The sequence below is a fragment of the Erithacus rubecula genome (assembly GCF_903797595.1).
Source record: "Erithacus rubecula genome assembly, contig: scaffold_137_arrow_ctg1, whole genome shotgun sequence".
NCBI classification, from domain to species: domain Eukaryota; kingdom Metazoa; phylum Chordata; class Aves; order Passeriformes; family Muscicapidae; genus Erithacus; species Erithacus rubecula.
The window spans coordinates 212,344-237,861 of NW_027636158.1; the positions used below are offsets into that span (position 1 = coordinate 212,344).

Consider the following 25,518-nt stretch of genomic DNA (forward strand, 5'->3'; position numbering starts at 1 on the left):
AGGAGTCTGTGGAATCTCCATGAAAAGGGCAACAGCACATCTCCTGTCCCTGGCTCAGACAGGGCTCTGCCAGCAGGGAAAACACAGCAATGATGACCTGGTGCAGCAGGAGATGTCCCTGCCCAGGGCAGGGGGGTGGAAGGAGATGAGATCTAAGGTCCCTTCCATCCCCAGCTGCTGTAGGATCAGATGTCATTGTGTGCTGGGGGAGGACAACTCCCTCCTCCACAGCTGTGAATGCACTCAGGGTGAAGTGAGGGCTGAGCAGGTGCCTCACCCCATAACCAGAGCCTTTCCTGATTGTTAAATAGTGCTGGGACAGCCAGCTGACAGTGACTCCCTTTTCTTCAGCTCTATAAACACACTCAGAGCACTGCTGAGCAGCTGCCTCACCCCATAACCAGAGCCTTGGTTCTCATGGTGCTCATGAGCTCCTCACCCAGCACAGCCAAATTACAGAGGCTGCATCAGCCAAGACACAAACCATTCCTGCTCCTGTTCTGCACACTAAATGAGATTTAACCAAGAGCATCCCAACCCCAGAGCAAAACGTGGATGAATTTAAGGAGCTCCAGGGATTTCTCCTTACTGCACAGCAGCCCAGGTTCATGGCACAGCAGGATAAACACACTGCTTTAATAAATAAACCATGGAAAACATCTTTGTTTTCAATAAAAAGATTGACATTGCCCCTTGAAAATGTTACAGCTGTTCAAGGAAGGTCTTCTGTCTTATTTAGTTTGGGGTATTTTGAAGTCAAAAGTGTGTTTGAGGGTGGGCTGACTTGAATAATGTGATTAAAATTGCTGATTTAGATGAGTAAGCTGGAAATCCTGAATTTTAAGCATGTTTCAGTGTGTAGCTTCTAGACATTTCCCTTTAAAATAGTTGATTCTCTTTGATTCGTATAATTTGATACTATTCAACAACTGGGAGCACACACTGGAGCAATACATATGTAAGCAATTACACAGCTTCACATGCTGCTAAAACAGAATCATTCTGTTAACAGCTTTTTCCCGAGAGAAATTAATTTTTTACTTATTGTTTGCATTAAGTTGCATTTGGGAAATGAAACTCAATTAAAAATATAGAAAAACATGCCTATATTTAAGCCACTTTGTACCATTTTTTTCTCCTGTCACATCAGACAAATAAAAGATGTGCATCCACAGGTAGGCACTGCATAGATGTGTTACTGAATGGTCCCTCTTCCCTGAGAGCTGCAAATCCTACAGCTGCCAGACCTCATCCCTTGCTCCTCATAAAGGGAGAGAAGAGTTTCCATTCTAATTAATTTCCCAGCTCTAAATCAACTACCCAGTGAGTAGAAATAGCTGTGAAATCCCCTCCATGAACCTGCCAGAAAGGCTCCAGCTGTGGAGGGGGAACAGCAAACTCCCGCCCCCACAATTGGTTTGGACTCCTTACCAGCTTTTTAACCACAACTACAATAAATTAAAACCAATTAAAAATAAGATCACAGAATCACAAAATTGTTTGGGTGGAAAGGAAACTTAAAAGCTCGTCAGTTCCACACCATTCATGGCAGGGACACCTCCCCCTGTCCCAGGTGCTCCAACCCCAATGTCCAGCCTGGCCTTGGGCACTGCCAGGGATCCAGGGGCAGCCACAGCTGCTCTGGGCACTCCCCACCCTCCCAGGGAACAATTCCTCCCTAAAATCCCATCTGAAGCTGCTCCCAGTTTGAATAGGTGTTACTGCATGGCTTTGGGATGATGGATCAAGAGAAAGCCCCAGGGTTTAGCAGAGCTCCCAGTGCCTCTGTTGGGGATGTGCCACCCACCTGCCCTTCAATCACTCAGCTGCCTCACAGCCAAAAAGAGTGTCCAACAGATAAAGCACTCCCAGAGGATAAAACCCTTGTCACTGCACGAATGACAAGGTCTTTATTGGGAATAAATGTCAAAGCAGAGTGGCAGTGTTTATTTTCCAAGCAGGAGACACTGATCCTGTGGCAGCACTGCAGGGATGGTTTTACTCCTGTTCTCATTTAATCCTTTATCAGCTCTGAGCACCAGGCTTTGGTCTCCCATGCCAGCTCTGACTGATACTGGTGTCCCCACAAGCTGTCCCCACCCCTGGGTGCTGCCCCATGCTTCTGCAGCCCAAAGCACCTGGAGATCCTCCTGAGCATAGCACTCGTTTATTGGGATGTGCTCTGTCCATAAAGTTGCCTAAAGAGATGCTGAGGAAGACTTTAATTTATAGCCCCATTCTTTTAATCTTGGTCAGCCAGATTTTTTCAGACATCTGTTTATATCTCCTTATAATATATTGGCTAGAGCAGCAGCACCAGGCAGCAGCTCACTGGCAGGGGCTCTGCTGACATTTATAAACCAGAGAGATTTCTCTTGTGTGCTTTATGTTATCAGCTAAACCTGTCCACTTAAATTATTGCCTTGTAACCAAATCACAACTATCTGTTACTCCACTCCCTGCACGTTTCCCAGGCTCTATACCAATATCAAGCTTTGCAGAGGCTGAAAACAAGATGATAAATAAATAAACAAATGGAAAACAGGACATGCTTCCTCCAGGCTCACAACTGAGGGGGGATCAGGCACGTTGTGCACCACATTACTAAAGGCAGAGGGCTGCTGTGTGGAATATGCAGCATGCAGTGATATCCAAAAAACCCATCTCTCTTTTCCTAGACCAGCCAAACGACCAGTTGTGTTTCCTCACTAAAGGAGAAAGGTTTCATCCTGCCCAGCTCCTGTCCAGCACATCGTTCCACATGCTGCTGGCCACAGGTGAGTTTGTGTTCCAGCATGGGAACAGGGCTGAGTCCCTACTCTGCAAAGCTACAGGCAGGGAAGTTGGACATCATACACTAACCTGCAAACCTCCCCCCAAGGCTGTGCAATCACTCATTGAGCTCCTGGCAGTGGCATCCCATCCCATGGATCCCATCCCATGGATCCCATCCCATCCCATGGATCCCATCCCATGGATCCCATCCCATCCCATCCCATCCCATCCCATCCCATGGATCCCATCCATCCCATCCCATCCCATCCCATCCCATCCCATCCCATCCCATCCCATACCATCCCATCCCATCCCATCCCATCCCATCCCATCCCATCCCATCCCATCCCATCCAATCCCATCCCATCCCATCCCATCCCATCCCATCCCATGGATCCCATCCCATCCCATCCCATCCCCTCCATCCCATCCCATCCCATCCCATCCCATCCCATCCCATCCCATCCCATCCCATCCCATCCCATGGATCCCATCCCATGGATCCCATCCCATGGATCCCATCCCATCCCATCCCATCCCATCCCATCCCATCCCATCCCATCCATCCCATGGATCCCATCCCATGGATCCCATCCCATCCCATGGATCCCATCCCATGGATCCCATCCCATGGATCCCATCCATGGATCCCATCCCATCCCATCCCATCCCATCCCATCCCATCCCATCCCATCCCATCCCATCCCATCCCCACCCCATCCCATCCCACCCATCCCATCCCATCCCATCCCATCCCATGGATCCCATCCCATCCCATCCCATCCCATCCCATCCCATCCCATCCCATCCCATCCCATCCCATCCCATCCCCACCCCTTGGACAAAGACTGCCCAGCACGAGGAGCCCAGTAGGGAGAGGAGGCTCCCCCCTGCAGCACCCCTCTGTCCCCCCTGGCACAGGAATGTCCCCTGGGAAAGCTGCAGCAAGCAGAACAAAAGTGATCCAGCTTGCTGAGGCAGATTCCAGGCTTGTCCCCAAGTGAGCATCCTTGTTTGCCATTGTAAGAGAATTCCAAAATCTATCAAGAGTTTGAAAACAAGCCCCAGCTATGAGTCAGTAAGTGGCTCTGCAGCTCTCAAAAATTACCTCGCTGTGTGAGCAAGCCCCAGATAACATCCACCTTCCTTTACTCTTTGTTTCTCTCCACACAGGGAGTGAGGGAAAAGGGACTTTCTTTCTAGTGAAGGCAACAAAGGAATCTGGAATCAATATGTGAATGTTCCAGCAAAACACACCAGCAGTGCTGCAGTATGGAAATGATCACACTGGCAGAGCATCCACAATAAGTTATCTGTTGGCACCTTCTCTGTTAATGAAATAATGATTAAAAACTACCAGGATACAAACCCCTGGAGCAGCAGAGCTGCACCCCCAGCCCCAGGAGCCACCAGGAACTGGGAGCTGGCTGAGGCTGGTGGCACACAGGAGACACTGCCTGACCCCAGCTGTGCCTGGCTGGATGGGATGTCTCACACCAGGGGGCTCAGGAAAACAGGAGCCAGGCCCAGTCTGGGGGCTCAGCTCACACCCTGACCCCAGGCTCTGGTTAGAGCTGCTGAGCAAGGACTGCAAAGCCTGCCTCTGTTCTTTTGGGTTTTTTTTTTCCTACAAAGGCAAGTCCTACCACTCTCCAGATTGTTTGTTACATCAAAGCAGAACATTTTGACATAGAGAAGGAAGATATGTAGCAGACACAGGTAAGGAAGAGATGGATTATTGATGGGAAGAAGAGCCCTGAGCCTGAATCTCATTTTATTTTTTTCTGTCCCTTTTTCACTCAGCCTTTTGCATTAGTTCACTGTCTGGCACTCACTGTTCCTCCCTATTAAGTGCCACTGGAAAATGTCATTAATATGCTCTATGTCACCTCCTAATAGCTGCTGGAGAGGTTTCACAGGCTGAAAGCTCCCCCAGCATTCCCCACCTTGGGCAGGGAGGCAGCTCAGACACCTGTGAGCACATTCCAAGTACAGACTCCTGTGATGCTGGAGGAAATGTTTTATAAATCCACTCCCTGTGCAGCTCTACTCCCACTGCACTGCTGGGCAGCCACAGCTGCCTGTTGAGCACAGCACCTCCTCAGAGAAGCACCAGCCTGGTCACTGCCCCTGGATGGCTCAGGTAACCAGTGACAGCAGCTACCTGTTACCTACTGTAGTCAATTATAGAGAAAAGTCTTTTATAAAATCACTGTATGCTGTCCATGCCCATGAGCTGTCCCTAAAGCATGAGCTCTGCAGGGGATGGGTGCAGGATGAAGCCTGGGGTGATGCACCATGCCCAGTGCTATCATGCTTCCTCTCCCTATTCATACAGGTGGAGATATCATAAAAGAAAGGCCTTATAAAACATGGTTTAACCCTGCTACTCCAGCTAAGCTAACAGTTAGCTTGTAATTTCCCAGGTAAAAAATCATAAGAATGAAAGTCAGTTAGCACAACAATCTATTCTGGTAACAACCATTCACACCTGCAAAAACAAGAAACATGTCCCATGAGAATCAGTGAAGGAAACATGGAAACATATCTAGGGAGAGAAAATCTGATAAACATACAATAACCCTTACCAACCAATGAACTGAATTTCACTGTATTGCTGACCAGTTGGGCTTAACACAGTGCCTTTAAATATTTCCTATAAATATGAGCTATGTGAATAAAGAATTGGCTTTTTCTGCATGAAGAAACTGAGTCCCATCTGCTCATTACTGCCACATGTCCCAGCACTGCCCAGCCCAGGCTGAAGGAGCTGTGCTGCCTCTGCCTGCACTGACCAGTCCTGGTGCTGCCAGCCTGGTTTCATCACCACTGTTCTGTCTGATCATTGCCATGGGGCTGACAGAGATTTCTTCTCCTCCTGGCATTGCAGAGGAAACCCTAAAAAGAGGAGTTTTGTCCTTATAGAATGAACAAACATTTCACCCTGCTACTTGTTTTGCCTCCGAGGGCACCCAGACACACAGGCCTGATGCCTAATCCACAGATGTCACAGAGGGTCTTCCAGAATGGTATGAATTGAGAGACTGAATGCAGAGTTGAAAACACCTCAAGGAAACCAAGGAAGTCTCATGTAAGACCCTTCAGTTGGCTAGTTTATCCAACAAGCCTTTCTGTGACATTCCAAGCTATATTAATAAACATCCTGACAGAATGGTGATGTCCAAGTGTGACATTTTCTCCAACACTGATTTTGTTCTGTGTTGCAGTGGAGCAGGTACAGAAGCCATCTGAAATGCCTTCAAGCTCCCAAGGGTGAATCTATGCCCTGTTCAACAGCCAGCACTACTCTGGCAGCAAAGGCATTGCTGGGAGAGCCCAAAGCCACCGTGCTCTGACACAACCCAACACCAAGTGAGCTCCTGCCCATGCTCCTCACAGGTCCCAAAACAGCAGCACTGCTTTCTGCTGGACTTGAATCCACCTAGAACAGGGCCAGGGAAAGAATTATGGAATGGTTTAGGTTTGAAGGGACCTTAAAGATTATCCAGTTCCAGCCCTCCTGCCACGGGCAGTGATGCCACCCCAGAAGGGCAGATCCCACTCCAGCTTGTCATTGAACAGCAGAGAAGTGACCCAGTGGTACTTGCTGTGCTGCTGCTCTCCTGTGGCTGATGCCACAGTGGCCAGCAATGTGTGTTCTGTCCCCATCTGCTGAAGCTGGGTGGGGCAGTGCCCCTGATCTCCTGGCACATATTCTCTGCTCATGGGCCATCTTTAAACCAGCTGGGCAATCATCTTTATCTTCCCACAGCCCATCCTCCCTCCAGGAGATATCTCCTGTTCATGGCCACTGAGTCCCATTGCATGACTGATAAAATTCCATCATCCCACTGGGAGATGCTCCAGCCAGGGCAGGAGCCAAGCCTTTCCCTCCCAGATAAAAACTGAGATTTTGGACACCAAGATACCTTCTTTCCACTGGATTCCAGAGGAAAACCAGACCTTTCCCCATTATCCCTGGACCTTCAGAGGAAAACTCCACCTTCTCCAGGAGCACTGCTCCAGCTGAACCACATCTGCCCCTGCAGGAGGATGCAGCCACCATGGAATGGGACTGCTGCCACCACCCTGACTGACTGACGGGTGTCAGCTTGGATTCTGACTTTGGCAGGGTTGGGATTGTTCTTTGTATACTGTATTTCTATTTTAATTTTCCCAGTAAAGAACTGTTATTCCTAATTCCCCTATCTTTGCCTGAGAGCCCTTTAATTTCAAATTTATAATAATAATTTAGAGGGAGGGGGGTTTACATTCTCCATGTCAAAGAGAAGCTTCTGCCTTTATTGGCAGACACCTGTCCTTCAAACTAGGACATGGGTTGTTAAGGAATCCTAACCCTAGCCCAAACCCAAACCCTAACACCTAACATTCCTCACAACAAGGGTTACAGATACGCACATCCCCATAGGAACCCTTGGGAGAACTTTCTTGCACCCTGTGATTTTTAATGCCAACCTTGCTGCAATAACCACGTCTTTAAGCACCATCCATCAGGCCTTCAGCTCAAACACTTGTTTGGCTGAAAAGGGTTTTAGAGGCAATCTTTTGTCCCAGCACGGAAAGGTCTTCTCTGTAATTAGTCCCCCTCAGCAAATAGAGTGGAATCATTTTTAAAACTATGCCAGAATTCAAGCCCTTCTCTTGTGATTCAATCCACAGCTATCAGAGAACAAAGCCTCACAAGGAAGTCGCGCTCCAATAAGTAACCCTTGATTAGAGATGTGAAAGCATCAATCCATTTGGACATTGGGCTGGTCAGTGCTCACAGCCGCCCCTTTTCCCACAGCCAGGGCTGTCCTGTGGCACTGGGGTTGATGGGAAGAGGCAGGGCCATGTGGACAGACAGGACTATGGGGACAGGCAGGACTATGGGGACAGGCAGGACTATGGGGACAGGCAGGGACCATGGGGACAGGCAGGGACCATGGGGACAGGCAGGACCATGGGAACAGGCAGGGATATGGGGACAGGGAGAGCAATGGGGACAGGCAGAGCCATGGGCACAGGCAGAAAAATGGGGACAAGCAGGACTATGGGGACAGGCAGAACAATGGGGACAGGCAGGGCTATGGGGACAGGCAGGACCATGGGTACAGGCAGAGCCATGGAGACAGGCAGGGCTATGGGACAGGCAGGACCATGGGGACAGGCAGGGCTATGGGGACAGGCAGGGCCATGGGGACAGGCAGGACTATGGGGACAGGGAGAGCCATGGGCACAGGCAGAGCCATGGGCACAGGCAGAACAATGGGGACAAGCAGGACTATGGGGACAGGCAGAACAATGGGGACAGGCAGGGCTATGGGGACAGGCAGGACCATGGGTACAGGCAGAGCCATGGGGACAGGCAGGGACCGTGGGGACAGGCAGAGACTGTGGGGACAGGCAGAGCCATGGGGACAGGCAGGGCTCTGGGGACAGGCAGAGCCATGTGGACAGGCACAACAGGTTTGTTTTCACCTTCTCAGCAAACCCTTCAGCTCCAAGGCAGGCATTGCAATGAGTTACCACAGCCCTGGCTGCAGCAGGAGCCACTGCTCAGGATTCACTATGAGGCACTTGATTTACTTTTTCTTCTGAAGTCTGTGAAGTGCAGCAGTTTAGAGAGTTTAATCCCACAAAGGTCCCAGCAGAAGAAACTGAGACCAAAGGTATCCAGCCACAGTCTGATATTTCATCTCTCAAACACCAGGCTGCAGAGACCCTGCTCACCACATCCCCAAGCCAACATCCATGAGAAGCTTATTTTAAAAAGCCAGTTTTAATCCCTCTCCAACTCACTACATTATTTATCCCCAAGCTAATGCCACAATCCATTCAGTAATTGTCATCCCTCAGGTCTATTTGTTACTCCAGAAAGCCCATCTGGGATGCTGAGGGCTTGGCTACATTCAGAGAAGATCAATGCAGGACGTGGGCAGAGAAGGACAAGGCAGCTGACCAGGAGAATTGAGAACCTGACAAAAGGAACTGAGGATGATATTAATTATGTGGAATTTTAGGCATTTAATACCTTTTTGAGAGAGGCACCACTGGCTTCTTTACTATGATGGAGATTAGTAGCTCCAGAACATCATCAACCATCATGCCTCCCACATCTGTCACTCCCGGAGAGCCTCTCCTCTTCTCCCAGGGACTCATGAGATGGCCACCAAAGAACCTGGCAATGTGGGGACACAGAAAGGACAGGCAGGGAGGGATAATCCATCAGACCAGCACCAGAGTGAGAATCAGGAGGTTTAAGATGGCTATGGTTAATCATGGCTGGAAACGAGGAGTAGAAGGCTGAAAGTGCACAACTTGAGGAGGGTAAAGGAGCAAAAAATGAAACTATTTTCCAGGAAGTCTGGGAAGCTCAAGTAGGGATGTTCATGACCAGTGTCTGTTCCTGTCCTCAGCCTCTGAGTCTGTAACTCAGAGCTGGAATTGCAGAGACAAGCCACATAGGACACAAACTCCCTCCTGCCAGCTCCAGCTCTTGGTGGGAGCGTTTCAGGACACGCTGTGCTGCTGGCAGGGCCTGCAGCTGATTGCCTTGGATCCCATCTCTGCTCCACCTGTGTCAGCTGGCTCCCTCACCCCCATCCCAGCACCAGCATCCCCTGAGCCTGGAGCATCCCCTGGAGCCAGGGGGGTGCAGACCTTTGGCCAGCACTGCCCAGGTCAGCACTGCAAGGTGTCCAATCCCACCTGGCTGGCTGCCAGAGCAGAGGATGAATGGGAAGGAGGCAGAGTGAGAACAGATTTGGGTAATAAAAGCTGGAATAAGAAGATGCCTTGGAGAGTGAGTTGGAATAGCACTTTGAGAAGCTTCAATTTAAAGCCTTGTTTCCACAGCTAACGCAGTCGTAAGGGACATTAGCCTAATTTCTGTCAAGAGAACTTGTCAACACTGCAGTATTTAAGATAAACACTAAAGATGTGTTTTATCTCACAGATAGATCACTGGGAGAGGAAGGAGCTGTGCCACACTCAGTTCACAGGGAAATAAATTGATGTTCTCCCTGGGCCTAATTGGTGGATGCTGTTTTATACCACCACACACATGAGCAGCCTCACATTTTATCAGTGTGCAGCTGAGATTGGTGCCAAATCCACTGTGGGGCTGGATACAGGAACCCACAGGGACATGCTTCACCCAAGGACACAGAGCTGGGCATTTTCCAGCCACAGAGGAGTTGAAACTGAAATTTGAAATTTGGCCATGTCCTGAAGGGTCAGGTCCTTCTATTGATGGTGCTCACCAGTGTGGGGTGTGATTTCAGGGCCAAGGGGAGAAAACTGGTAGCAGAAGAGAACTGGCTTTGGTTCCTCAGGACCACCAGCAGGAACTTGCCTGGCCTGGTTTTTAGAGATGCTCCATGGGGAGTCAATAGAAAGGAAAGAAAAGAGAGGCTGGACCCTGCAGTTTTAGGAAAGAATTGTTAGTATGATCCTGATCCCAACATACCCCACTCTGAGGAACTAAAACATTCCCAGGAGCTGGCATGGCTCCACATGTCCCACATGCCAGCCTTGGAGCTGAGACATGCCCAAGATAATGCTGGTGCCAGGGCACAAAGGCTTGTCCCAGCCTTGCAGTGGAAAGTTGAAAATGCCCTTTTATTTGTAGTGGTCGCAGGGAAATAAGAGCCATGTAACCTTGTCCCAGCCTTGGAACAGAATCAGCTTGCAGAGGAAGCCTGAGGGAGGACGGGAGGGCAGCAGGGTGGCTCTGCTCTGCCACAGAGTCTGCACTTGCAGAAGAACTAAATCACTACAACAGCCAGAAATGTCCCTCGGGAAGGAAATCCTCTCAAAGATAAATCAATAACTCAGTGTAATTTTAGCATGCAGCCAGGAGAATTTACATTGCCAGGAAGGCTGAGAGCTCTGCCACAGAGACAGAGCCACAGCATCACCAAACAGCCCTGCAGCAAGAGCTTGGGCTCTGGGTGTTCACTGCAGAGCCACGAGTCTGGGCTCTGCATTTTGGGAGCCCACAGACCCAAATCAGAGTGACAGCAGCAGGGATGTGGTCCAGGCAAGCTCCCCTGAGACAAATCCACCCTTCATTTTTGTCCTCTGTGGTAGCAAAGCTGCTCCCTGTAATCATGGCAGGGCTGGCAAACACTCCAGATCCTGCAGGGTGAGACACACACAGCTAAAGCAGGCACAGGACAGAGGGGGACTGCTTGAGCCACAGCCTCCACCCGTGGCCAGGGGCTCCTCACCAGCCAAGCCACCCACAAAACAGCACGACAGGGATGTGCTGCAGCCCCCAGTGATTAATGAGACTGCAATTTACCTAATTATATTAATGCTAAGTACACTCAGACCAGTAAGTTCAAGGGAACTAATGACACTTTGGAGCACAGTTCAACACTGAGCAGTAACTTCAGCAAAAAGAAAAAAAAAAAAAAAAAAAAAAAAAAAGGCCCCCTAATTATTCAGTAGCTCTTCTCCCAGATTCTCAGGGTCAGCTTGGAGGAGAAGGTGGCCTGAATTATATTTTCCTCTCCAGAACATCAACAGAATTGCTAAGTGAGTTGCAGCAGCAAGGTCAGAGCCTGTCCATTGTTCTGCATGCCAGAATATCCCTGTCCCTTCCCCAGCCAGGCCAGGCAGGGCTGGGCTGTGTCCCCTGCCAGGACTGCCACCACTGAGCCCTGCTGCTCCTGGGGACAGGGGAGTGGCTCCTCTGCCAGTGTCTGTCCTCATCCCCAGGACAGATGAGTCCTGGGACACAGGACCATCTCCTCTGTCAGTGTCTGTCCTGGTACCCAAACTGATCCCTGGGACACAGGACCATCTCCTCTGCCAGTGTCTGTCCTGGTCCCCAGCACAGACAAACTGCAATAACCATTCCTTGGAAGCCAAGTGCAGCCCCCATGCCTGCAGGTCCAGGAGCCTGCTCAGGGTCAGTCTGAGGAGCAGCCCAATCCAGCAGCAGAGGTTCCTGTACACCAAACCACTCCAGGCTGCCTGCTGGCACAGCCCCTGGCAGGCATGGAGGGCTGGGAGGGGCTGTGCCCACACACACAGAGCTCTTCCCCTGGTACAGCCCACCCAGGGCCATGGAAGCAGTTTGGAGCACCTGCACTGGCCACAGTCATGTCACTCCTCACAGGCTGCTTTGGTGCCAACAAGCTCTCACACAGATTGTGCCACAAGTGCTGATGTGCTCCAAGAGCCTCTGTCTGCAAATCCAACTCTACAGCAGCCCCAAATGCAGTCTGTGCTTCTCTATCACTTCATGGAGATTTGGATTTCCACAAGGGATGGAGGGACAGGACACAGGGAATGGCTCCCATGGGCAGGAATTGTTTCCTGGGAGGGTGGGGAGGAGCTGGGATGGAATTCCCAGAGCAGCTGTGGCTGCCCCTGGGTCCCTGGCAGTGCCCAAGGCCAGGTTGGAGCAGCGTGGGCAGTGGGAGGTGTCCCTGCCATGGCAGGGGATGGAACTGGATGAGCTTTAAGGTCCCTTCCAACCCAAACCATTCTGGGATCCAGTGACTCTGCACCCCTGAAATGCTGAGCTCTGCCAGCAGAGCTGCCCCAAGGGACAAGGTCAGTGCTTAAAGCTGAAGGTGAATTGTGACCACCCCACACAAAGCAGGACAAGGACTTGTGACACTCCTCTAACACAGAACATGAGGCTGCTGAGAAGCCAGAGCAGAAGAACTCTGCAAAGTTCACAAAACACAAAAGAGGAGACTCCTCCAAGCCTCACTTGAACCCTGTGACTGACTGAAAACCAACCCAAATTCAGTGAACAAGTTTGGTGTCTCAGGATTGCACCCAGAGCTCTCCTGATGCCTTCCAGGCTCAGCAGCAGCATCCAGGGAACAGGCAGAAGGCAACTCAGTGATGATTAGGAAGACACATATGAAGTTATCTATCACAGAGCAACTTGTGTGCACTTAAATGTCCTGCAGTACAATCAGAAATAAATAGCAAGACAGAGAAACCCTCAACCACACAGTAAAATATAAAAAACACTTGTAATATTGATTTTAAAAGCACCTCAGTGAAGACAGTTGAGAAGAAGCCTGAGAAAGCAAAGCAAAATGCCTGAATTGAAACATCTTTTTTTTATTTTTTTTTCCCTCAAAAAGACATTAATAATGGATTTTCAATACAAGAAGAAAAACTGAAACCCACACCAGATTCTCCTGGTAATAACAGCTTTCTGCAAAGCCCAGCTATTAATGTAACAGGGACGTCCATCAATCAACCACACAGAAAGTACTTTGAGAGCTAAAAAAAGAGCATGCAAACATCTGCTTTTGGCAACTTAAATTTTGCCCTTAAGCACAAAGAACATAATAAATTATCAGGAGGTTGGGCTTGAACTTGTTTTCCTCCATCCTGGACCTAAATGCTGAGGATAAGGATGAAGCTCCACAAACATGCTGCTGCTGGGATTTGTCTTGACAAAAAAAAAAAAAAAAAAAAAAAAAGAGAGAAAGAAGCAGAGTTTCATTTGTGTTTTCATTTGAAAGTGCTGCTGCAAGGGGACACCAAACAGGGGTGTAGCATCTCCTTGTCTGCAGTTTAGGGAGCTCCTGTAAACCCTTTTCCATCTCCAGCATCCTCAGCACACCCAGGGCTGCTGGAGTGGTCCCACAGTGGAATGACAAATGTGCCAGTGTGCTCCAAGGTGCCTCCTCACTCAGCTCCTTCCCTGTTCCCCCAGAAACTGTGGTGATTTTGGTAGGTCCTCAGTCCCCCAAATGACACTTAGGGTCCATCCCCACAGCCCAGCACTGCCTGGGGTGTCCCAGCAAACCCCAGATAAGCTGGATTTGCTTTTTGTGTCCCCATGCCTGCAGTGTCTCCTCCCTTGTAAAACACAGCAGGTCAGAGCAAGTGCTGGAGATAATGAACACAATTTACTGATTCCAGCACAGGAGGCTGCAGGCATGGCTGCAGCTAAGTCCTAATAAGTTCAGAAGAGTGACACCATGGAATGGCATTATGGAAGGCTGTATTTATTGTCTCCCCATGCTTCCATCTCCCAGGTGCCACGTTACACTTAATAACAGTTTTCTCCCCAGCTGCCAGTGCTGCAAACCCTGACAAGCTAATGGTGAGGCCAGCCCTCCCCCAAACACACATCTCCAGCCAGCACACAGCTTTGGTGGCAGAACTGGCCATTATAAATTAATAATACTACTAAACATTCATAAATTATGAAACCAGTGCTGTCCAGGTGCTGCCCCCTCTGCGCTGGCTCTGCAGGGCAGGAGTTTTGTCTCTGGAAGTGATGCAGAGGAGGAGCAGCTGCTCTAAGGTGGTACCTGTGTGCCCTGTGACCTGCTGGGACAGGAACATCCCTGCCCTGCCCTCCTGGGAGAACCACAGCCCTGGAGCAGAGCAGCCACCAGAAAGTTCTGCCTGCTGTGACAGCAAGCTCTGGGCAAGGCATCAGCACATCCTTGGGGAAAGCATGGAGACACAGAGATCATCAAGGACAACCAAAGGTCTTCAGGGAGAGCCAGAGGTCCTCAGGGAGAGCCAGAGATCCTCAGGGAGAGCCATGGAGAACCAGAGATCCTTATGGAGAATCAGAGATCCTCAGGGAGAACCAGAGTTCCTCGTGCCAGAGCAGCAGGAAACCTCCCCACTCAGCATTCCTAGTTCTGCCACTACTGCATGTGCACCTCCATGGCTCCATATTTAGCATTTGGACCATGGACCAGGTTTTCTGCAGCATAATCTGCACTGAGTTCTTGTTCTCCCTGCTGGTGTTATGTTCTAAGCCTGCAAGAAAATCACCTTTGAGTCTCAGGCAGCGCCTTGGGTGTGGATGGAGACTTGACAAGTACAAAGGTGCTGTTGTTCCATCCCTGCCTGCACCACCTGCACTGCAGAAGGCACAGAAGAAATCCTGTGAACCATTTTTAGGCCTCTCCAGAATAAAAAAAAGGCAACAAAGGCCACCATGAGCTCTTCTGTCCTAAGAAAGGCACTGCCACAGTCCCTGAGTCCAGCTGAGGCTGGAAACAGCTCTGGGATCACCCCTGCTCAACCTTCAGCCCTGTGTTCAGGAGACTCTGGGATGTCCCAGGACTCCACCAGCCCTCTTGTGGAACTGGCCTGCCCCAGTCCCCCTGCAGTAACCAGATTTTTCTGTGTTTCAGCAGTGTTTTCTGTGTGTTTTGCTGTGAAAGTGTCTTGGAATGGCAGCACAGCCAAGGGGACAGCAGCCACTCCTCCAGCTTCCCCTCAGCCAGGCTATAAATACGATATAAATACCTTCACTCCACCTGTAAAACCCATCACCCTGTGCCACCTCCTTACAGCTCCAGCTAATCCAGATACAGGGAGGGATAACAATTTCTGTGTATTATCTGGTGAAGAACAGGTAGATAAGTGTAATTAGCAGCACCTTGGTTAGCAGGTGAAATGATAGTGTAATTAATGAAGATCAGGTGGGCTTTGTTTCAGATAAGAAAAGCAGCAGATTCTATCAAAATGTAAATGCAGCTTGAAATCCAGCCTGGGTGATCACTCAGAGCTGCTTTTAGAAACACCACCAGCCCCAGATGCAGAGGTTTCTCTCAGGCTGAATGACACATCCTAAAAATAACACCTGGTCTGGGGCTAACATGTAAATTGTTGATTAGATCTATTTATTCACACCCTGCAGTGATGGGAGAGGCTCACAGCTCCGTGTTCCTCCTTTGGCTTTTCTTATAGGTTATGTTTTGACTAGCTCCTCTCCCTACCCCCCACCATGGAGCTGCCGGCCCCTCCCCTGGGCTGTTTTATCTAGCCAGGTGTTTTTTGGCTTTTGGGGCTTTTTGCTGCTCCTCGCTGCTGCTCGCTGCTTTGGCTGCCCCCCTGCCCCCCTCCCCTCCGTTGCTCCAGCTGCTTTTCCCCCCCCCGGCTGCCTAAACTGCCCCTCTCCCTTTCCCCCCCCCCCCCCCCCCCCATCCCTAAGATTTGCACCGGCTCCAGAGGAAACGGACCTGAACTTCGGAGACCACCTCTGGAAGTCTGCCAAAGAAGCTCTGCTGCCCTTCCCAGCGAAGATCTGCCGAGTTCATCTCAATCTGGGTCTGTGCTGGGAAGTGTTTCTTTTGTATTTTGTTAATAAAAAGTTTTTTCCACTTTCCCCTGAAGAAAATTCTTTCCGAGCTTGGTGAAGGAAGGAATTGTAAGGGGGGGGAGGGGGCCCTTTGGAGGTCTTTTTCCTAAAATTTGCCCCAAACTTGGACAAATTATTTTGGTGGCCTGGACGGGGAAACCAGAAAAGTAGAAAAAACTTTATTCTAATAATATTTTGTTTTCAACTGTTGGTATTGGTATGTCTATTGAATCCAGAATATCTTTTGTTGTGGGAGCCTGCCTGTATGGGTGGTTATTAAGTTTCTTTGAAGTGTTAATACCGTTGTGGTCGTTGGGCTTGTTTACTTATCCAGAGATAGCTCCGGTGCTCTCTTTAATACGAAGTTTTTGTATTAAAGGGGTATTAACAAAAATACTCATCGGGCTAGGCTTGGTGATAATGGCATATAGGAGATTTATAAGAATGTTAGAATCGGCTTCAGGAATATATAAATCATGGCTTGTGTTATTTCTTAGAGGAGAAGCAGGAAAAGAGGATTTTCTGCCTTTATTTCCTTTCCTCTCCTCTGAATTAGTTACATCTGTATTAGAAAATATTCAGACCTCCCTGAATATTAAGGACATTATCTTTTTGGCAGTTAATTTGTTAAGTCTTTGTTGCACCATTTGCAGTTTATACAAAATTAAGGCCGAGATTTCTAAAGGGGCTGGGAGGACTCCTGATTTAGGAGTCAAGCTGGACAGGAGGAATCTTGAGTGGAATGGCAAATGGGAGAAAATGGGCCAGATTTTAAAGGAGTTTTCTGACCCCATAATTTGGGAATTCCCATCAGAACAGATTCAAAATCCGATTGAGGTTGCAAGGTACTTAAAGGGGAAGTGTCAGGATGGTTCTAAAGAGAAAAGGATTATTGCAGTGAGCTGGGCCCTGGCACATGCATATCGTACCCTGCTAGGCACGATAGAGCAGGAGACAGAGGAGAGGGAACAGGGAGATAAATTATCCCCTATCCCAGTGACTCAAGTTGCAGCCAACCCCCTAGGCCAAAACCCAGCAGCTAAACTGGAGAACAAGCCCCAACCAATGGCTGTGGCTACTAGTACGAGAAGTGGGAAATGCACCAAGAAGACTGATAGGCTAGTGGAAGATGATGATGATGATGATGCTGGAGAGGGACCTTCAACACCTCCTGATGTAAAATCAGGAGTTAAAACAACTAATGGAAGAGCAGAGACTAATAATGAATCCCTTTCCCTGAAGGATCTTCATGGTTTAAGAAAAGATTACACCCGGAGACCTGATGAATCTATAATCAGCTGGCTAGTTCGTCTCTGGGATGCAGCAGGGGAGGCCACAGTTTTGGATGGCTCTGAGGCGAGACATTTGGGGTCTCTGTCTCATGATCCTGTTATCGACCAAGGTGTGATGAGGGGAGCTAACCCTCAAAGCCTCTGGGCACGGGTCCTGGATAGAGTGGCACAAAGATATCTGTGTGCAGGTGACCTGTATATGCAGCAGACCCGATGGAAAACCATAGAGCAGGGGGTCCAACGCCTCAGGGAAATGGCAGTAGCAGAAATTATTTTTTCGGATGATGTAACAACTAGAAATCCAGACCTGGTACCATGCACACTGGTGATGTGGAGAAAACTTGTGCGGCTTGGGCCCCCTGAGTATGCGTCTGCCCTAGCGATAATGAAGAGAGATGAGGTGTATGAGACAGTACTCGATATGGCAAAGAAGCTTCGTGCATATGCAGATGCAGTACATGGCCCGACTCATGCTAGAATTGCAACTGTGGAAACACGCTTGCGAGACTTAGAAGATAAAATAGAGAAAAATCATCAGAAACTCAGGGAGGAGATTAAGGAGGACCTCCTCCAAATTTCAGCTGTACAGATTAGAAACCCTGGTACCCAACGCAGACGTTCCCCCAGTTGGGAGAGGAGGTACACTCCCCGAGCTGAATTGTGGTTTTTCTTGCGAGATTCTGGAGAGAACATGAGAAGATGGGATGGGAAGCCTATGGCTGCTCTGGCAAAACGAGTGCGGGATTTGAAGGAAGGAAAGAGTGAAAGAGGAAGTTCCACCAGAAGGAAAGCCGCTCCTGTCTCTCGCAGCCAAAGTGCTGAACATGATACTGATAATGACATGTCTGATCCTCTTGAGGGAACTTCTAACATGTATGCCCCAGAAAAGAAGGAGAAACAGGCTTAGAGGGGCCCTGCCTCTAGCCAGGGTGAGGCGAGGGAAAATCGTGTTTTTTGGACCGTGTGGATTCGATGGCCTGGCACTTCGAAACCACGGAAATATAAAGCTTTAGTGGACACAGGTGCACAGTGTACGATACTTCCATCAAGACACATGGGAGCAGAATCTGTTTCAATTGCTGGTGTGACAGGTGGATCGCAGGACTTCACCCTGGTGGAAGCGGAAGTAAGTTTAACTGGAAAGGATTGGAAGAAACATCTTATTGTGACTGGTCCAGAGGCCCCATGTATTTTGGGCATAGATTACCTTCGGAGTGGGTATTTTAAGGACCCAAAAGGACTAAGATGGGCATTTGGAATTGCAACTGTGATGGCAGAGCGTATTCGACAATTGAACACCTTGCCTGGACTATCTGAGAATCCAATTACAGTAGGACTTCTGCAGGGAGAAGAACAACGAGTACCAATTGCCACTTCAATAGTGCACCGCCGGCAGTAAAGAACAACGCGAGATGCTGTGATTCCTATTCATAAGATGATCCGAGAGCTGGAGAGCCAAGGGGTGGTTAGTAAAACCCACTCACCCTTCAACAGCCCCATTTGGCCTGTGCGTAAATCTGATGGGGAATGGAGACTGACTGTGGACTATCGGGCATTGAATGAAGTGACTCCACCGCTGAGCGCTGCCGTGCCGGACATGCTGGAACTCCAGTACGAGCTGGAGTCCAAGGCAGCAAGGTGGTATGCCACCATTGACATAGCAAATGCATTTTTCTCCATTCCTTTGGCATCAGAGTGCAGGCCTCAGTTTGCTTTCACCTGGAGGGGCATGCAGTACACCTGGAACTGACTACCCCAGGAGTGGAAGCACAGTCCTACCATCTGTCATGGACTGATCCATACTGCACTGGAAAAGGGTGAAGCTCCAGAACATCTACAATATATTGATGATATCATCGTATGGGGAAACACAGCAGCGGAAGTGTTTGAGAAAGGAGAAAAAAATATTCAAATTCTCCTGGAAGCCGGCTTCGCCATCAAGAAGAGTAAAGTTAAAGGACCTGCTCGGGAGATTCAGTTCCTGAAGTGAAGTGGCAAGATGGACGGCGTCAGATTCCTACTGATGTTATTAACAAGATTACAGCTATGTCCCCACCTACTAACAAGAAGGAGACACAAGCTTTTCTAGGTGCCATCGGGTTTTGGAGAATGCACATTCCTGAGTACAGCCAGATTGTGAGCCCTCTTTACCTTATTACCCGCAAGAAGAATGATTTCCACTGGGGCCCTGAACAGCAGCAAGCCTTTGCTCAGATTAAACAGGAGATTGCCCATGCAGTAGCCCTTGGCCCAGTTAGGAGGGGACCAGATGTGAAGAACGTACTTTACTCAGCAGCTGGGAGCCATGGTTTGTCTTGGAGCCTGTGGCAGAAGGTGCCTGGTGAGACCCGAGGCCGACCTCTGGGATTCTGGAGGAGAAGCTACAGAGGGTCAGAAGCCAACTACACTCCCACAGAGAAGGAAATCTTGGCTGCCTATGAAGGAGTTCAAGCTGCCTCAGAGGTGATTGGCACAGAAGCACAACTTCTCCTGGCACCTCGACTGCCAGTGCTGGGGTGGATGTTTAAAGGAAAGGTTCCCTCTACTCACCACGCCACCGACGCCACATGGAGCAAGTGAATTGCCCTCATCACGCAGCGCGCCCGTATTGGTAACCCGAGTCGCCCTGGGATTTTGGAGATAATCACGAACTGGCCAGAAGGTGAAGATTTTGGTCTCGCTGATGAGGAGGAGCAGAAACAAGTGACCCGGGCTGAAGAAGCTCCACCGTACAACCAGCTGCCAGCAGATGAAACACGCTACGCCCTTTTCACCAACGGTTCCTGCCGCATTGTGGGGATGAACCGGAAGTGGAAAGCTGCCGTATGGAGCCCCACACGACAGGTTGCACAAGCTACCAAAGGAGAAGGTGGATCGAGTCAACTTGCTGAACTCAAAGCTCTTCAGCTGGCCTTGGACATTGCTGAGAGAGAGAAATGGCCAAAGCTCTACCTTTACACTGATTCGTGGATGGTAGCTAATGCTCTGTGGGGTTGGCTGGAAAGGTGGAAAAAGGCTGACTGGCAACGTAGAGGAAAACCAATCTGGGCTGCTGATGAGTGGAAAGACATTGCCACTCGGGTAGAGAAGCTCCCCGTGAAAGTCCGTCATGTGGATGCCCATGTTCCCAAGAGTCGGGCTACTGAAGAACATAGGCACAACAAGCAGGTAGATCAGGCTGCACGGATAGAGGTCTCAAAGATAGACTTAAATTGGGAACATAAGGGAGAGTTGTTCCTGGCTCGATGGGCCCATGATGCCTCAGGCTATCAGGGTAGGGATGCCACCTATAAGTGGGCATGAGACCGAGGGGTGGATCTTACCATGGACAGCATTACCCAAGTCATTCATGACTGTGACACTTGCGCTGCCATCAAGCAGGCCAAGCGGGTAAAACCCCTCTGGTATGTTGGATGGTGGTCCAAATACAAGTATGGAGAGGCCTGGCAGATTGACTATATCACACTGCCTCAGACCCGCCAGGGAAAATGTTATGTGCTGACCATGGTAGAAGCCACCCCCAGATGGTTGGAGACCTACCCTGTGTCCCATGCCACTGCTCGCAACACCATCCTGGGCCTGGAAAAGCAGGTCCTTTGGAGGCATGGTACCCCTGAGAGAATTGAGTCAGACAATGGGACTCATTTCAAAAATAAGCTTGTCAACACCTGGGCTAGGGAACATGGTATTGAGTGGGTGTACCATATCCCTTACCATGCACCAGCTGCAGGTAAAGTGGAGAGGTACAATGGATTGTTGAAGACCACATTAAAGGCATTGGGTGGGGGATCTCTAAAAAACTGGGAGCAGCACCTGGCAAAAGCCACTTGGTTAGTTAACACTCGAGGTTCCACCAACCGAGCAGGTCCTGCCCAGTCTGAGTGCCTTAATGTAGTAGACGGAGACAAAGTGGCCCATGTTAGAGGGTTGCTAGGGAAGACAGTATGGATTCATCCTGCCTCGAGTACAGGCAAACCCATTCGTGGGATTGCCTTTGCTCAAGGACCAGGATGTACTTGGTGGATTATGCAGAAGGATGGAACAACCTGCTGTGTACCTCAGGGAGGTCTGATTATAGGATAAAGTTGTACACAAATATTATTGTTGAGTGCCACTAGCATTGTATGCTAGATTTTATGAATAGAAGGAAATGTGTGACAAAGGCCTGAGCAACTGAGAAGGAGGAGATGTGTAAGTGTTGAAGGTTTTGAGCAAGTCAGAGAAAGTTTGTGCCTAGTAAGTGGGTATCCCAATTGTGTGTCAATGATCACGATATAGGATAAGGGGTGGAATGTTATGGGTTATGTTTTGACTATCTCCTCTCCCTACCCCCCACCATGGAGCTGCCGGCCCCTCCCCCGGGCTGTTTTATCTAGCCAGGTGTTTTTTCAGCTTTTGGGGCATTTTGCTGCTGCTTTCGCTGCTGCTCGCTGCTGCTTCGGCTGCCTCCCCTGCCCCCCCTCCGCTGCTTCAGCTGCTTTTTCCCCTCCCCGGCTGCTTAAACTGCCCCTCTCCCTTCCCCCCCCCCCATCCCTAAGATTTGCACCGGCTCCAGAGGAAACGGATCTGAACTTCGGAGACCACCTCTGGAAGTCTGCCAAAGAAGCTCTGCTGCCCTTCCCGGCGAAGATCTGCCGAGTTCATCTCAATCTGGGTCTGTGCTGGGAAGTGTTTCTTTTGTATTTTGTTAATAAAAAGTTTTTTCCACTTTCCCCTGAAGAAAATTCTTTCCGAGCTTGGTGAAGGAAGGAATTGTAAGGGGGGGAAGGGAATCTTTGGAGGTCTTTTTTCCTAAAATTTGTCCCAAACATGGACACTGGGGAACCTTCCCAGGCTGTGCCCAGAACAAAGACACAGCCCAGGCCCTGCTCTGCTGCTTTCTGGGGTCCATCCCAGAAGCTCTGGCTGTGCCAGGACACTGCTGTGTGCCCCCTGCACACTGCCCCTCTGCCCCAGACACTGGGCTTTGTTTTGCCAGAGCATTCCTGGAGCACATTGCTGACAGCAGCTCTGGAGGAGAGCAAAGCCTTCCTGCCCTGCCCTCAGGAGATCCCTTTGCTGGTGGAGCTGCTGTGCTGGAGCCCAGCTGTGTCCAGCAGTGCCCATGGCCTGTCCCTGCCTGTGCTCACAGCAGGGACATGCAGCAGGACAGTGACCAAGCTGCCAGAGCACTGCGGCCTCACAGCCACAGAAGGGCTGGCAAGGAGAGGGTGGAGTTGGGAAGAGCAGATGTGGGGAGAGCCAGGGCCATTGTCCCTGGATGTGCTGCTGTGCTGGGATATTTGACCTCTGCCTCTGCTCACAGGCACTGCTCTGCTGAGACAGGGAAGGGCTGGGGAAGAATCCAGGACACACAAGAGAGGCCATGCACTTACTTTTATTTAAATGCATGGGAAGAGACCTTTTGCACACCTTTGCCTTCCAAAAGAAAAGTAGATATTAATGTAGAAATGCAAGGAGTAATTTAGAGTACTTTATACAAAACACAACAGTAGAAAAAGTTAATTTAAAAAAAAAAAAAAAGGACAAGGAAAAAAAAAAAGAGAGAGAGGTTGTAAAGAGTTACATTCTAAAGGCTCTGCAGAAGAAAAGAGAGCATTTAATGCTTCTGAAAATACAGAGTCATCAATTTTCTCAGGGCTCCTTTGAGCTCCTGGTTCCTCAGGCTGTAGATGAAAGGATTCAGGGCTGGAGGCAACACTGAGTACAGAACTGACAGGGAGAGATCCAGAGATGAGGAGGAGATGGAGGGGGGCTTCAGGTGTGCAAATGGGCCAGTGCTGAGGAACAGGGAGACCACAGCCAGGTGAGGGAGGCAGGTGGAAAGGGCTCTGTGCTGTCCCTGCTCAGAGGGAATCCTCAGCACAGCCCTGAAGATCTGCACATAGGAGAAAACAATGAACACAAAACAGCCAAAGGCTAAACAAACACTAACAGCAAGAAACCCAAATTTCCTGAGGTAGGATTTGGAGCAGGAGAGTTTGAGGATTTGAGGGATTTCACAGAAGAACTGGCCCAGGACATTTCCATGGCACAGGGGCAGGGAAAATGTAATGGCTGTGTGCAGCAGAGCATTGAGAAAGCCACTGGCCCAGGTAGCTGCTGCCATGTGGGCACAAGCTCTGCTGCCCAGGAGGGTCCTGTAGTGCAGGGGTTTGCAGATGGACACGTAGCGGTCGTAGCACATGACGGTCAAGAGAAAATACTCTGCTGAAATGAAAAACACAAAGAAAAAGAGCTGAGCAGCACATCCTGAGTAGGAGATGTTCCTGGTGTCCCAGAGGGAATTGTGCATGGCTTTGGGGACAGTGGTGCAGATGCAGCCCAGGTCAGTGAGGGCCAGGTTGAGCAGGAAGAAGAACATGGGGGTGTGCAGGTGGTGGCCGCAGGCTACGGCGCTGATGATGAGGCCGTTGGCCAGGAGGGCAGCCAGGGAGATGCCCAGGAAGAGGCAGAAGTGCAGGAGCTGCAGCTGCCGCGTGTCTGCCAATGGCAGCAGGAGGAAGTGGCTGATGGAACTGCTGTTGGACATTTGCTGTGGCTGGATATGGGGACCTATTCATGGATAAAGGACAGTGACAAGTGAGCAGAGGCTGCTTGAATACAAATCTGGGCCATTCCCTGTAGACTGACCCCCGGTGACTCACTCACTCTTGTTCCTGCTCTGGGAAATCCTTCACCCAAGTCCCTGACTGAGCTCCAGTTGTACTGAGTGTGACAGGAGCAGCCAGGCTTGTGCATGGGCGCTCTCAAGGAGCCATCCTTGCCCTGCAGCCTTGGGTTTGTGACTGTGTGGCTGAGGGACAAGGCTGGATATTTAGGATTTGCCAGTGGAATCACTCCTAGTGCAGAAAGGTTTGGTAGCTTCTGCATTCCCAAATCAAAAGGATTTCAGGAGTTGATTTTAGGATTTGTTTTCCTACCCACATATAATTCCTGGTTCTCTGAGGACAGAAATCCCAGCATTTCTGCTGCACTCACAGTTTGCCAGTGAGAGATGCAAGAGGCAGAAAATTCCCTGTGGCTTAGGGCAAGGTGAGGATCTGGATGGGCTTGTTCCCAACTGCCCTGGGTTTCCCACTTTGGCTGGAATCAGAGCACAATCACACTTCTGTGTCACCCTGGGATAAACCAAACCCTGCTGAGAGCAGAGGATCCCTGAATGTCTCACCTTCTCTAAAGCTCTCTGAGCAAGGTCTCAGCACCCCCTTCTGCCAAGGACACTCACGGCTCCCTTTGCAAATAAAACAGCATTTCCTCAGCTGTGACATCTCTGCCCTTCCCTGTGGGACACTCAGGGAACTCCAAGAGGCTCTGGCACAGATTTGCACCCAGGAGGGCAGCTCAGAGTTTGGAAGGACACAGCAAGGAGACCCCCAGGTGTGCCCATGCCCTGTCCCTGCCAGGCTTACAGAGCCCATCCCACCCTCTGTGCCCTCACCTGTCCCACAGAAATCTGCCTGTCTGCAGGGCCCTGCCTGGGGCAGGGTCTGCCTGCAGGTGGGCAAGGGCAGCTCAGAAGAGCCCTGCTGGGCCCTGCAAAGGGGATGCTGGTGCTGCCCGGGGCTGAGGAGTGGCTGAAGGCCCTTTGGGAGGCTCCCAGCAGAGAGACTGACCACACAAAGTTACAGATTTGGTGTCTCTGTAAATGTTCAAATGTTACTTTAGTGATCCTGTGTGTCCCTTTCAGCTCCGAATGTTCTGTGATTCTGTGAGTACAATTCCTGTTCTGCTTCTCTCATCCCCCTGTTGTCTATTTGATTGTCTATAATCAAAAAAGAAAAAAGCCCTTGCAAGAGTGTTAGAATAGTAAAGTACAAAACAGATCTTTATTGGAAGCTTCCAGGGGTCCCAGTGGAAATGTGACACACCCAGCTCCCAATTCCAACAATTTATTAAGGTTGATTAACTAGGGTATTTAACAGGAACCTCCAATAGGAGATTCGGTTTCCCCTGTTACACACCCCTGGGTCAACTCATTGGAGTAGGTCCAAGGGCTTCTTTACCCCAATTTTTCTATGACTGCTCATATTCTGGTTAAAAAAAAAACAACCAAAAAAACAACCAAAAAATGTTCTTCTTGTAGGTCCTCTTCCTAATAAGAAGACTATACATTATTTCAGGAATCTATTTAGTAGGTCAGCTTACTGTTCAAAAATCTGAAAGAAAGGTTAAGAGGTGTACTAGAGATAATTTAGTATTTTAGTTATATAAGTACAGAATAATAGTTTACAGTGTTACAAGACTAGGAAAAAAAATATAAAAAGCAAAAATCTTTGTCATCACCCCAGCCTTCCCATCCTTCTCCAAGGAGGAAATTGAAAACTCTCAAGAAATCTTCTGACCTTTACAGCA

The 25,518-nt window shown here is 49.6% G+C and overlaps 2 protein-coding genes across 2 annotated transcripts in view; both read right to left on the reverse strand.

Moving 5' to 3' along the window:
* The window catches only part of LOC306815461 (olfactory receptor 14C36-like), a gene marked incomplete at both ends in the record, with an annotated part of 167,712 nt that overhangs the window by 65,851 nt on the left and 76,343 nt on the right, over positions 1-25,518 (reverse strand). The window lies entirely within an intron of this gene.
* LOC306815466 (olfactory receptor 14J1-like) lies at positions 22,763-23,695 on the reverse strand (the record flags this gene model as incomplete). The annotated part of the gene is made up of 1 exon (XM_079332023.1): positions 22,763-23,695. The coding sequence occupies one exon, from the start codon at positions 23,693-23,695 to the stop codon at positions 22,763-22,765; it is 933 nt and encodes a 310-aa protein (XP_079188149.1).